The sequence below is a fragment of the Fukomys damarensis genome, unplaced genomic scaffold (genome assembly GCF_012274545.1).
Source record: "Fukomys damarensis isolate Sample0158 unplaced genomic scaffold, DMR_v1.0_HiC HiC_scaffold_19, whole genome shotgun sequence".
In the NCBI taxonomy this organism is placed as follows: Eukaryota; Metazoa; Chordata; class Mammalia; order Rodentia; family Bathyergidae; genus Fukomys; species Fukomys damarensis.
Window position 1 is genome coordinate 64,000,283 of NW_022900931.1, and position 14,793 is coordinate 64,015,075.

Sequence of the window (14,793 nt, forward strand, 5' to 3'; positions counted from 1 at the left end):
GAGGGACCACGCATTTTCACATCTCACCTGCCCATTCAACTCTTCCCCAAGTCCTTTTTCCATTCCAAGGCCAAGGTCAGTACCTAATGGTTGAGAAGTGTTTCTTCAATACTTTTAAACTTGCATTTGCTTAAATTTCTCCTGGAGTTGAACTGAAAAAGATCTTCATGAGGTAGATCTGGGTGGGACCTGAGACTCTCCTGGGTTAGCTAATGCTGATGTACCCAACCCTCAGGCCGTACTTGAGTAAAAGTATGTGGACCACTCTACCTATTGTCTAGGCCTGTTTGAGGGTAAAGTGGAAGAAGAAATGCCATATCTTAGAAACCCCCATTTTGAGGTCAACCAGGATTTATGGCTGTATGGGACAGGAGATTTCCCACATTTTCTTGTTGCACTCCAAGGTGATTGGAGAATCCTAATCAATAAGATCCTTCGCCAATGCATGTGTCAACTTCCACGTCTGAGTTGTCCACACGGGAAGCAGCAGATTCAGAACTTGCCTAAGGCCCAGAGACTGCTCTGGGGTCGAGGCTGGCTGTTCTAACCACTATGTCCTGCTGCCTAGAGCTGTGTGCTGAGCTAAGCATCGGAACTCCCCGGGTGGCTGCTAGGTCATCCCCTTAGGGAGCAGGTAGATCCGGATTCTAGCACCCCATGCACCATTTTTACAAATATTCTCTCCTGCAGGGTTTATCGTGTGTTGTGAATATAAATAGTTTACTTAAACTATATTGAAAACCCTAGAAAATAATCCCTTCTTTAGTAAAAGCCACACTTGTACTGCACAGTGATGTGATCCAATGTACACATTGGCATTTTAGGGATTTGGTGAATCCCTGCCTGTCAAATTCAAGACTAATGTAGAGAGATGGGGCCAAAATAATGGAATAATGACCCAAAGGGACTTATTAAGAAATGAAGGTGTTTTCACTGCCAAGTGAACTTTGCGGGTGGGGATGTGAGAATAAACACACATGAATGTCAAATTCTAGTTTCACAAATATTTACATAAGTACACAACTGGCAAACTGTGATCCACACAACACTGAGGACATTTGTGGCCCTTGAAGCGTCCCCCTGTCAGTGAACAACCCCAGGGGCAATCCCTCTCCTGGATTATTACTATGGATTACTTTGTTGGTCCTTGAATTTCACATACATCGACTTGTATGAAATGAGATGTCTGACTTCTGTACTCAGTGTAAAGACCTTAAGATTCATCTATGGCTTGGAGATGTGTACAACTGTGCAGTGCTATGCGCCTATGAATAAGCAGAATTTATTTATTGATTTTCCTGTTAGTGATCATTTTTGTAAATAATGGATTTATCATACTATTTACAGTTTAAAACTGCTCAGTGGATTCCTTCATTAAGCTGATTGACATTTCAGGAGGAAGACACAGCCATTCCTCCTTTTTATTATGTTTCCATTACAATAGCTAGTGCACAAAATGTTAAAATGTATTTTTGATTAATGAGTGTTCTAAGTAATTCATTAATATAAGCCATGATATTTAACAGGCACTTTGTACATATTGCCTGGGTGAGACCCAGATCAAGTGGAAAATGACTCTCCTGATTATCCACTTACTCATTTTTTTATTTAAGGTGATTTATGGCATGAGGAATCCCAGAGATGTTTTTGTGTCCAGTTATTTTTTCATGCAAAAGTTGAATGTTGCTAAAAAACCAGAGACACAGCAACAATATCTGGAGTGGTTCCTCCAAGGAAATGGTGAGTGCTGTGCAGAAAATCAGTCTTTCTCAGACCTCCTGGGCTGCCCTTGACTCTCCACTGCTCAGCAGTCCGAGGCTCCCCTCTCCCTGGAGCACAGATCTGCTAAGTGTCCCTGCTCTCCTGCCCAGCACAGGGCTCCAGACCAACCTCAGCTTGCTCCCTTCTCTTTTCTGAGTCCCCACAATGTTTAGTGCTGACATAAACTACTCATGCCCCTCTACCCTCCTAATTTATGACTTTTTTGAGGTCAAGTTTTTATTTATTTACCAGAATGTAAAATCCTTTCCACCATTTCCATAACAACGCCTCTCTCCAAAAACTATTACAGTCTTCTCTATCAGTGTACAAAATAGTATGACACTAGAAACTGTATATGTAATGAGTAGAATTTCTGGACTTTCTTGGGTACTTTTAATTTTGCAACTTTTCTCAAAATCACATGAAGGAAGAACCAGGTGCAGTAGAAAATGCCTGTACTTGTAGCACACAGGAGGCTGAGGCAGGAAAATCACCACAAATTCAAGGCCCACCTAGACTACATAGTGGTTTCAAGATCAACCTGAATTACAAAGTGAAACCCTGTCTCCCCCCACTAACAAAAAAATGAAACACAATGGTTTGTGAAGAGTCCCGCATCTCCACTGTGATGTGCCTCCCAAGCTCCATAAGGAAAAATTCCCAAGATAGCACTACAGATTTATCTCCACCAGTACCGTTGCCAGATAGGGACCAGAAAGATCCTCCAAAGAGGAAGTTGCGATCTTAACTCACCATCCATAGAAGAAATTGCAAGTTTCTGACTTGTATGATTTAAAAAAGTAATTGTAAGATGCATAAGTAAAGGGCAAAAAAAAGTTTACTGAGCAGAATTTTTACACTACACACTCAGGAAAAGTAGAATATGGGTGGGTCAAGACAGAGACACAACATGGTCTGGGGTTGGGGTTTTATGTTTTCTTGTGGTATTCTCGAGAAGGGTGATCTGGGATGTGTGTTCCCACTGTCAGTGAGGCTATTTGGTGGAGTAGACTAGTATATAAACCATTTGCATTCATTTGAAAGTTAGAGATATTAATTGTGTCACTTCATTGAGGATGGAGGTCTAGGCATTGAGGAGCAATTTACAGGTGAAAAGAATTGTCCCCAGTTTTGAGAAGTATTGTGTTTTTTAAGACCCTGTGGGAGAAAAAGTATCTTCATCAGAGGAATATTTGAATGCACATCAAAATATCTTAACAGTAATACAGGAACATAGGAAGGAGGACACAGTTTTAGAAGAGCTAGTGGAACTGGAAATCTGGACCTCACATTGCTCTAGGTTAAGATGTTACAGATGTGACTAGACACTGCCAGTAGTAGCTGGGGGCATGTTTGGAGCCCCTTTTTAGATGCACCATAGTTTTCACATTTTATATTTCCAATAGATACTTTATATTGGGGTGTATATTTTGCTGTGTGTTTAAGACCAAGTCCGAAGAAGACCTGTGCTAATCAAAATTAATCTATGAAACAAGATGCAATCCATAATACCCAATCAGCCAAGGCAAATCAAGGTGGCATTGAGGAGGCAGAAACCAAAAGCCACCAGCTGAATTTTCTGAAATGGTAGCAGCAGAAGAAATAAAACAATTCATTAAGTCTCTGGACAAAAACAAAACAGAGCTAATAAAATGGATGATGACCATAATAAAGGAAATGAGTAGTGAGCATAGAGTAGATACAAATTTGAAGAGCAGAGGATCTTAGGACATGCAAACCACGAGTGCCTGACAAAAAAGAATTGGATTCCATAAAACAGACTCAAATGGAAATCCAGGAGAACAAAACTTTTATTGAAAGGATAAGTAGGAGAGTCAACCAATGTGAAGATAGAATATCAGATCTAGAAGATAGGCTTGTGGTTGGCGATCATCAAATGGTAGGCTTTTTAGAAACTGCAGGGTCATACAAAAACTCAGTCACTAAATTAAAACCAAAATGGATTAAAAATCTTAATAATAAAACAGAAACACTAAACAGTCTGGAAGAGAGGTTAGGTAGAACTCTTGACGACATCGGTGTAGAAAAAGATTTTATGAACAAAATCTCAGTTGCTCATGAAGTAGCACAATCAACAAGTGGGATGTCTTCTTATTAAAAAGCTTCTGCACAGCAACAGTGTGAAGAGACAACTCACAATGTGGGAAAAAAAAATTTCACCAGCTCTTCTTCAGACAAAGGTCTACTATCCAGAATATATAAAGAACTTAAAAAATTCAGACCTCCCAAATTTAAAGACCCAATCCATAAATGGGCATCTGAGATGAACAGGCATTTCTCAGACAAAGAAGTAGAACTAGCAAATAAACATATGAAGAAATGTTGAGCATCACTGGTCATTTGAGAGATGCAAAGGAAAACAATGATGAGATTCCCCCTCACCCCAGAAAGAATGGCTGCTACCGTGCAATCACCAATAACAAATGCTGGTGGGACTGTGGGGGAGAGGAGCAGTGCCCCTTGCTGGTGGAAGTGTAGACTGGTCCAACCACTGTGGAAACCAGTATGAGATACCTCAGAGAACTAGGATTGGAAGTCCCATTTTGACCCAGCTATTCCTCTGCTGGGTATCTTCCCAATAGAATTAAAAGAATCATGCCACAGTGATACATGTGAACTCATTTTCATAGCAGCACAGTTCATGATAGCTAAAATTTGGAAGTGGCCCAAGTGTTCATCAACAGGAGACTGGATAAAGAAGTGTGTGTGTGTGTGTGTGTGTGTGTGTGTGTGTGTGTGTGTGTGTGTTCTAATAAACTACTCAGCCATAAAGAATGAGAAACTAGAGACATTTATAGCTAAATGGATGCATATTGAGATGATACTCAAGTAATATAAATAGGACACACGTGTGTAAATACTGACTAGTTTCTCTAGTGTGAGAAACTAAAAGTGTGAACCAAAAGTTATAATAGATAATGTGAAATAGGAAGAAAAGGGACAAAGGGGAAGGGGAAAAGGAGGGGTAAGAGAAAGGAGAGAAGGGAATGGAATTAATATAAGAAAATGAAAAATAATGAAACTAAGTCTTTGTAGATAGGTAAGGAGGGAAGGATTGAAGGGAAGGCAAGGGAATGGGGAAAAAAGAAGAACCAAGATTGTTTATGTAAAGGTACAAATTTCCAACAATGAATGTCATTATATTTTATACATTAAATGTACCAATAAACAATTCAAAAACTCAGTCAAATAACTGCTAGACAAAGCAAAGTAGGCTAATATAAGATTAATTGGAATCACTGAAGCATCAGAAGATAGCACAAAGGGCTCACAAATAAATCTCTTTACAGAAGTAACAGCAGAAAACTTTCCAAGTATGGAAAAAGCACTTGAGATACAGATAAGCATGACCATAGAACTACAAATAATCAGGTTTAGAAAAAAAAAAACTATGCCAAGTGATATAAAAGGATGCCACAACTTCAACACAAGAACAGAATCCTAAAAAGAGTTAGAGAAAAGAAATAAATTAGCTATAAAGGAAAATCTATCAGAATCACAGCAGACTTCTCAGCACAAACCCTTAAGTCAAAGAGAGCTTGGAGTGAAATATTTCAAGCCCTAAACACAGCTCTCCAAACAAGACTGATGCACTCCTCAAAGTTATCTTGAAAAATTAATGGAGAACATCTAATACTTCCATAATAAAAGACACCGTATAAAATTCATGACCACTAAATCAACACACCAAAAACTTCTAAAGGACATTTTAGAAAAATAAAATGCAGCCAACAATTTCAAAACAACTCTCCACAATACAGTGAATCCCCCAGGCAAGACAAGAAATTATTGGGGCTCTGTTCCTCCAGTGGGCTCAGAATGAAGCTTACACGGTGCCTCTACCTGGCCACGCATTGTTACCCCAGCAATAGCCACAGCCTTACCTCAGACAGGGCTCGGGGCCTCGTGGGACAGCAGCATTCTGGGACTTCTACTTGCACTTTTCAGCATCATAACTCTCCATGAAGCAGTTCCTGGACTTTGGATCAGTGAATGCTTGTGAAAAAAAAACCTCATTTTTGTTTCTTCAGCAAGAGTTGCCTGTCAAGTTGGCAAATAAATGAATCTCCTTGCAGGTAATCTTTATAGGACGCCATCTATTCAGTTGGTCCAAAGCTGGCATAGCCAGAGTCTTCAAGAACTTCTTGTTTTGAAGGGAAAAAGTATTGAAGATGCTGAAGACATTTATGCAGCTTGTCTTCCCTAGATATAGGAAGTCTGCCTTCCCTTATCCCTGGAGTGTCATCCGCATACTTTGCAGTAATTGTGGTGTGGATCGGAAACGGAACCAACGCTGTGACTCCCACTATGGACCAGGGTATGACTGGAAAAAAAAAAAGAGAGAGAGATTTTTTGGATGTATCCTGTCCCTATCCAGAAAGTTTAATACTTTTTGGATTGACTCTATGAGAGGCATTTCAATTATAAAGTTACTCAGTCAACACTATTTATTGTTTGTTTGAAAAGAAGTCTATCTCATCAAAAACACATAGGCACCGTGAACGTGAACTGTGTGTGTTATTAAAGATGGCTATGAAAGTGCTAGGACTTTATGTGATTTGAATGATATTAACTCTCCTGAACCAGAACTTGAAAAGCTAAATGCAAAATCACCAGGACAGCCATACAAGTGGTTTAGGTAGCACCACATCTCCATCCCATGATGTTGAAACCTTTCAAGAATGCATTGAAAGGAACTACTGAACTCCATGCCGATAAAGGCGTTTACTCTTGTATTCAAGTTCGTGTCACAGTGGGTGATAAGAATTGCACGTTGAGGATGAGATACTGAGAAAGTGGTGTCCTTTTGAGGAAAACTGACACTTTTCAACTGCGGGTATTCACCTGCACCCCATCAACTTGTGCAGACTTCCTGGGCAGCATCCCTGGCTGGTTTTGGTCATTGAGGGCCCAGGTCGTGCCTGTAGCACAGTACTTCCAAGGGCACCTGAAGCTGTACTCCCCGGAGGACTGAGGCACAGATGCCATTGTCTACACTGAGGCTCTGTCAAAAGAATCAGTTGAGAGCCTCTCAGTGTATAACAACGCTCCCTGGAATCATGACCACACCAACCACGGGTTTGACTGCTACGTTCCCAGCAGAGAGCCAAGGGCGTGACCATGACCCATGGTGTCCAGTGCACTTTGGGACACCTGGAAAGTCCAAGTGTGGTGTTGGTGTTAAATTTAGACGAGATGTCAAGCAGAACTATAGGGCCAAACACTTCATGTGTCCTTTTTACAAGAATCTCGGGTAGAATACATGGAAACTGAATTCTATTTGTGCGTTTGAAACCTCTAAATGCCCATTAAATGGCATTTAGATGTCTAAATGGACAATAAATATAGGAAAAAAATGTTCAACATCTTTGACCATTACAGAAATGAATGTCAAAGCATAACTAAGATTCCAGAAAAAATAGTGATCATCAAGAAATCAAAAAATAACATGCTGATGAGGCTGTGCTGAGAAAGGAATCCTCCTACATTGTTGGTGGGAATGTATAGCAGTACAACCGTTATGGAAATCAGTATGAAGATTTCTCAAAGAACTAACATGAGAACTTCCATAGGACTTGGCTGTCCTGGTTTTTGGTTTTTTTCCCTGAAGAACTCAAGACATCCCACTACAGCAATACACGCACAGCAGTGTTTCCAGTAGCGCGATTCATGAAAGCTAAATGCTGGAAGCAGCCTGTATATCCTTCAAGAGATGGTTGGATACATCAAACTTGGTATCTATACATAATGGGATGTTACACAGAAATCCAGTAAGAAAAATTAGAGATATCTGTAGGAAAATAGATACACCTTGAAAATGTAATTTTGAGTTAATAAAAATAGACAAGCTTAAATTCCGCATGCTAAATCTCATTTCCATAAGTCACAGTACAAACAAAGGAATAATCAATGAAGGATAGGAGGAAACAGAGGGGTGGATCCAAGAGCAGAGGTCCAAGAGATCAAGGAAGAGCAAGGCCCAGGGGAAAAACAAATTAGTAGAATAAAGATAAGCCATGTACGGTAACCAAATAACCTCAGGAGTGTAAACATTGAATGCCGTAATATGAGCTCAGATTACTAATATCAACATGAATGAAAATGAGGAAAGGGCATAGAAGAATAGGGAGGTGGGAAGGGAAGGGATTTTCAAAAGTTGTACTGTGTACGCGTTTCCATACATCAAGATAACTGCAAAAATGTACCAATAAAAACAAAATAAATAAATTAGAAAGAGAAATTCCATGTGCCTCAAAGATTCAGCTTTTAGAGACCTTCCAGAAAGTTAAAAACATCACAGTGATACATCTGTGCTTATATTTATAGCAGCACTGCTTAAAGCAGCTAAATCTTGGAAGGAGCCTATTTTTCCATCAGTAGATTAACGAATAAAGAAAATATAGTATCTATACGGGATGGAATACTTCTCTGCCACGCACAAGGTTACGTTTCAGTCACTTGTAGGAAAGTGGATGCAGCTGGAGACCAAAAGTTGAGCGAAACCATCAGACACAATTATTGAGGTTTAGTTGTTGACTCCTTTTTCCATTACTGGTTAGAAAAACCAGTATCTCATGACCTTCGTGTTTTATATATCACAATAATTTATATGTACATATCAAACCGTGGTGTACACTAAAAATACATACAAGATTAACTTGTGAACTGTACTTAATAAAATGGCACACTTGGGAAAACTAAAGTTCACACACAGTACCCTTAATTTCTAAGTTTGTAATCTGTCACAACTTCTCCATCCCCCGTGCAGTGGTATATGGATCCTGGTTCGAGCACATTCGTGGCTGGCTGTCCAGGAGACAGTGTGAAAATTTCCTGGTGGTGAGTTACGAAGAGCTGACAAAGGTAACCAGCATCCTGAACGCGGGCACACACCCTCTCCTCACCACCTGCACACCCTCTGATACGCTCTTTCCCATGAAAATTCAGTAAGAGTGAGTTACCACTCTGGTCTTTGCTCCCCTCATTCTGGTTCTCCCGTAATTATGGTTTGTGATTTCCTCAGGTTTTCCTCTTTGTTTCGATTCACAACCTGTAAGAGGGTTTTTCTGTGCACAGAGGCAGTGGGATGCTTCATGGTGGTGGGATAGTTTCTGCGGGCAGGGCTTGTAGTGCTGCCGATGACCGGATGAGCTCCGGCAATGAGTCCAGATGCAATTTCCACTTCACCAGGAGAGGAGAGGGGAAGGCAGGAAGTGAGTTTGTGCGGACACTCAGAGAGGTGAAGTGCTAGAGGACAGGGAGGCACATCAGATGATTCAGGAAACTCGAATGTGGGCACAGAGGAGCTGCTGGGCAGGCGGAAGGCCTTCTAGAGATCTGTAGCATAGTAGGAAGACTCTGGTTGACAGCAGTTAACTGTATTTTTCGAAAGACCTAGTAGCAAGGTATTTGTACAATCAGATGAGGTAGGTCTGACATGAAAGATCTGAGAATTACCCAAACCCAATAATTACACATTGCATATATATTAATATGCCATACTGTACTTTGTGAATTTCTAAAGTTACTGTATATTAATATATATATGTATATATTCAAAGGCTGAAATGTAAAACTTCAGATTTTTGTAAATGAAAGTAAAACCATTGCACTAGATGACTGGCAAAGAGAAAATAACATGGGCAGAGCCCTTATTCTCCAGGAGAGAAACAAAGCCACCCATCATCACCTTCTCAGATAACTTTAGTACAGCCCTCTAGGTTTATTTTTATTGTTTTGGTACCAGGGATTGAACCGGTGTCCTTGTGCTTATGAGGCAGGTGGCAGAACCACTGAGCCACATACCTGGCCCTACCCCTCTAGGTTTGATGCATTCTGTCTTTACTGAGAAGACTTGAATCCTAAGCTAATCACCCAAAAGTGCAGGTACCAGCCCTCCAGTAATTCTCACTGTAATTCTCAGAAAGAGACTCATTTTTATTTCTTGCCACATTGTATCTTCTTGGTCATGCATGTGGGATCGTGCAACAGAATACAGTAACACAGCACTATCTTCCTTCTTACGCAGACTGATGTTCTTATCATAATCTGAGTAATATATACCAAGTAGTAATTACTGAGATCTCATACTATAGATCTTATAAGTGCATTATGTTTCCCAAACATTATTTATGGGAAACAATAATTTTTGGTGAAAGTACCAATATTTCTCAAGTTCTTACCGGGCCTTTCCTTGCTTAAGGTTTTGTTGCTCATCTGTGTTTCTAAGAGTGGCCATGAAAGACCTGGATCCTCTTTCTAAGGTGCGCTGTGCCCAACCACCACCCTGAGAAGTCCTTCTCATCTTTGTATTATGTACAGACTTCAGGCCTTGGGTTTCTCCTTTTTTGCTTTCTTTCTTTCTCCTTGTGATCTATGTCAAATCGTTCTGCCTCTGGTGCGTCATGATTCTATTCCTCGCCCACCTCCAACAGCTCCTTTCTTCTGTTCTCCTTGTCCTTCCTCATCAGATAATTGCTCTGGCTTTTCCTTCTTTTAGGACACAAGAAGTGTTGTTGAGAAGATCTGTCAATTCTTGGGAAAGGAGTTAAAACCAGAAGAAATAGATCTAGTCCTCAAGTACAGCTCCTTTGAATTCATGAAAGAAAACAAGATGTCCAATTTCAGCACATTGCCTGATATGTTTCTAAATGAGGGTTTTTCACTTCAAAGAAAAGGTAAGAAGAAAGGCTCTGCTTTCAAGTTCTGTCAGGGTACGTGGACGACTTTCCTCTGCATAAGACAGAGTGTGAAGAACTACATGTTCAAACATATGACCTTTAATTCCTTTTTTTCTCTGTGACACGCACTAGAAAACAATTTAAACAATCAGAAAGACTTCTTTTGGCAAATGATTTCAGATGTATCAGTTCACGGTCTGCTGCTTTTCAGCCTCTACTCAAGCAGAAAAATGACAGCATGGTGACATGGAAAGAAAACTTTGCTCACTTCGTGGCAGTCAAGAAGCAGATGCCAAATCAGAGGAAGGTGTGACAGGCAGGGTATGGTCCCCAAGGTCACATCTTCACGCGTGACTCTCTTCAACTGTGATGCTAATTCGCCAACCATCGTCCAGTTTAAGTACCTCTGGGACAGTAAGCGACAGAGTACCTTCCGAGATGCTCCCAGAACTCTTGACCCATTCTGCAGTGCTGCCACCCAGTGGGCCGGAGGTGCAGCAGAGTGAGATGAAGAGTTTTCTTCAGACTTGGTCTCTAAAGCAATTTGCAGGCTAGATCTTTGAGTGCTTAGAGACTATGGGCCCTGACTATGTTCACATTTCTCTCTCGAGTCTTGTGAACATCTCTCCTATGTTTGTTGACTGCTGTATTTTTGAAGCAAATAACACGTCTTCTTTTAGAGTTTTGTAGCTGGTGCAGAATTGCCATGGCCTGCATGGCTGAAGGATCCATGCAGTGAGAATCACAGAGGGGTATTTAGATAAAACAAAGAGATGCTAAAGAACAAAGAGACACAATGCTGGGGCCAGGTGGAGCCTTCTTCCTGGTGGGAGAAAAGATCTGGCTGGCAACCGCAGCACGTTTATTGACAGTGGAGAGATAAAGGAAGTGCAGGGAGGCAAAAGCAGCGGCTATGTAACACAAGAAGAACGTCATGCTTTGATGATTTTATGGGCATGAATGGGGAAGAAGACAGGTCCTCTTCTCGGGCAGGCCCTGCTCTGCCACGCCCTCTTGTGGCCTGTTGTCCCCCCACAGGGTCATGACTCATCCGCGGTTCCAAGATATTGCCTAAGGGTCCAGGGGTTTAGCTCAGTGGTCCCCATGCCTGCCTTACAAGGGCAAGGTCCCAAGTTTGATCCCTTGTACAAAAGAAGAGGAAGAGAAAGAAGAGGAGGAGGAGGAGGAGGAGTTATTAAAAGATAATTATTGATTGGGAATTTAGCTCAGTAATTCTGCCACCTGCCTAGCAAGCGCAAGGTCCTGAGTTTGATCCCTGGTACCAAAAAGAAAAAAAAGATTATTATTTAAATCATAATATGCAGAAAATCTGTGTGAAATATTGACTGGCTTTACAAAGGCTTAATCTGATGGTTTGTTTTCATAATATTAGAGGCTGTTTTCCTATTAGATTGCAAGAAAAATGCCTTTATCTCCCCTTGGATAATGCCTGTACTAATTGCCCTTAGCAGAGTCATAGCTATGGAAAGCATTCAATCCGTGGAGTTGAAACTGGTTTTAAGGTGAAGGCATAATAATTGTGTGAGTCAAATTTGCATGACTACAACACACTTCCCGAAACACACGCTTTCAAAGAGAAAAAAACTGTATGTGACTGAGGGGCCTGGACGTTAGTCATTGGGAAAGGAGAGAGGAAGAGGCAGAAGAAGAGGGAGAGGGAAAGGGAGAGAAAGACAGAGTGGGGGAAGAGAAAGATTACGAAAATCCCCTTGAAGGGCACGCGCCCGAGACCTGAGATCTTCTCAGAAGGATGTGCACTTAAATTTGTCACCGCCTCTCAGTAGCACCGAGGTTAAATAATAAAGCCTTTAACTTTGCTTTAGAGGACGCTTAAAAAGCATTGCAACAGTTATTTCTTGTTTAGTCAATTATTATTATTACGTGTGTCCGTTTTTATTCTAGAGGTTAGTGCTGGGCACAGAATAAGAATTCTATGACTGTAGTAGTTGTTGACTGGACAGAGAAGAGTTAATGACAGATAATATATCCATTATTAAATTACTATGCTTAAAGCATAGTAATCAACATGTGGTAGCAATTCATCAGCTAATTAGTTACAATGTGGAAGCTGTTAAAGGCAGAGTGGTAAATCTCTTAATTCTGACACAAGATCTCATAAACTTTGTTGAAAACTAGATGCCACTGGATCATGAAGACTTCTATATTAAGAGACAACTACAAACCTAGAATGTTGGATTTGTCCAGTCTCTGCCATTATAGCAAAAGTATCGGACATAACTTTAAAATGATTTCTTCATAACCAAGATAAATGGGTTGAATCGTCTGCACTCAAGAGCTGACATGGAGTTTGAAGTTTTTAGGATCTCTGAATGTAAGAGTATTTGAACAAAAGGTTTCACAGAGGCAATTAGGGTAAAATGATATTATAATAGTTGGTCATAGCCAAACATGAATGATGATTTTAAAAGCGGAATTTAGGACACAGCCACAGAGGAAAGACAGTGTGAAGAAATGGAGCAAGACGGCCAACTTCCAGCCAAGGAGAGAGAACTACAACACGTTCTTCCCCAGCACCCTCCTAAGAGCCCAGCACTCCCAACACCACAAGTGAAGATTTCCAGCCTCCAGAACTGTGAAAAAAATTAATTATATTTCTGAAATCACCCACCCAGTTTTTTATGTCAGGTCTAGCAAAAAAAAAAATTTTTTTTTTACAAAGATTTCTTAAGAGTCATGTAGAAATGTAAAATGAAATTTACATCTACAAGACGTGCGGACTTAGGAATCATCCATATTCACTGAGACACCTGCACAGAAACACTGCGCGTTGCAGTATGATCTTTCATGTGAACCCTCATAACAAGTGCTGTCGACTCGGTGTGAGCCAGGAGAAACAGACACAGCGAGAAGGGAGAGATTCTAATTGTGTCAGATGACAGAGCCGGGCTTGTGGGTGATGGACTCTATTATACAGGACGGGCCGGGAGAGAGTTGGAGGAGAGGAACTGCTTCTGCTGAGGTAGAAGTGTACATGCAGACACCCAGGCACGGAAAGGCTGTCAGTGGCCGTTGGTTCTCAGGGGTCCTTCAGCTATGCCAGTGACTGCCTGTGTGTCGGGTGGATTTGCAGGACGTGATCGAAGAGATGTGCTGAAGTCCTCAGCCCCATCACTAGCTCTGATCTAAGTGTCTGTGTTCTCTCTTCCAGGAGTCACTGGGGACTGGAAGAATCACTTCACTGTAGCCCAAGCTGAAGTGTTTGATGAAGTATATCAGCAGAACATGGCAGGATTTCCTCCAAAGCTGTTCCCATGGGAATAACGTTGAACATTTCCAGAAGTTCTGTGGATGCTGATACCTGCTTTCCTGACCTTGTACTTCTGCATGCCTGGGAGGTCATAGCATCAAACCTATCACCTCATTGTGAAGTCTCCAATGATCAAATCTTTACGTTTTTGATGGCCTACAAATTACCTGTTTACCCTATTCATTTTACAGTATCTATACTTGAGAAATTCTTTAAAATATCCATAAATACTACACTACAATAAAATATAAAAATCACCCCAAATTGTGTCAATTTTTATAGAAGGTAAAAAATCTACAAGCAGGTAAGGCTGCTTATTTTCTTACTTTGCATTGTGTCGCCTAAATAATAAGTAAGTTTTATGACTTTAAATGCAGATAGTGAAGTGTATCTGTTAACTTTCATTTTTCTTCACTGCGTTGTATAAGGGAGCCTGGCACGTCTCAGGCTGAGTCAGGATCCAGGGTAATGAAGGAGAGAAAGTGAATGTACAGTCTGAGAGAGGAAAACAGGAACAGCAAGGGACGGGACCACCGGCGCCCGTGTGTCTTGAGTGAGCACTTTGGCCAGGTAAAACTGGAAGTTGTGGGAAACTGAGCTCCAAGTGTCTGGGTCCCGTTGATCCAGGGGAAGGGTGAATAAGGCTACAATGCTAAGGACTTCTCAATAGAACTAGGAAAAGGAGATGAATCAGTTCAAATATTTCTCCGTAGTCCCCTAAGAAGTGCTGTTGTCTTGGGAGAAGCGGGTAGTGACCAATATGGTAAAAAAGTAGCTGGATTACAAATGTGGCAGAGATACAGCCAGCGGTGCTGCAGATGAGCTGTGTCCATGTTGCTCTGGGAGCGAAGGGGAGGAAGAAAGTTATTTCCACGAAGGCGGAAGGGCAGGCGGATATGGTTACAATGGCCTGAGGCAGCCATCGGTGATTCTACTCTACAGGGTCCCTATCAGGAGGAAGGGCAGTGGGAGGGGAGGGTGCCGCGTTCTGGATGCCCATCACTGCAGCTAAGCGTCTCTATTCTGTTCTCCGGGGATCTC

The 14,793-nt window shown here is 41.2% G+C and overlaps 1 protein-coding gene across 1 annotated transcript in view; it reads left to right on the forward strand.

Moving 5' to 3' along the window:
- The window catches only part of LOC104873887 (3-beta-hydroxysteroid sulfotransferase), a 16,275-nt gene extending 2,265 nt beyond the window's left edge, over positions 1 to 14,010 (forward strand). The window contains exons 3-6 of the mRNA XM_010640812.3: positions 1,614 to 1,740; positions 8,552 to 8,646; positions 10,283 to 10,460; positions 13,654 to 14,010. Of these exons, the coding sequence (XP_010639114.1) occupies positions 1,614 to 1,740; positions 8,552 to 8,646; positions 10,283 to 10,460; positions 13,654 to 13,766 (513 nt within the window). The 3' untranslated portion in view covers positions 13,767 to 14,010. The remainder of the gene's footprint in view (positions 1 to 1,613; positions 1,741 to 8,551; positions 8,647 to 10,282; positions 10,461 to 13,653) is intronic.
- Positions 14,011 to 14,793: the final 783 nt, after the last annotated feature.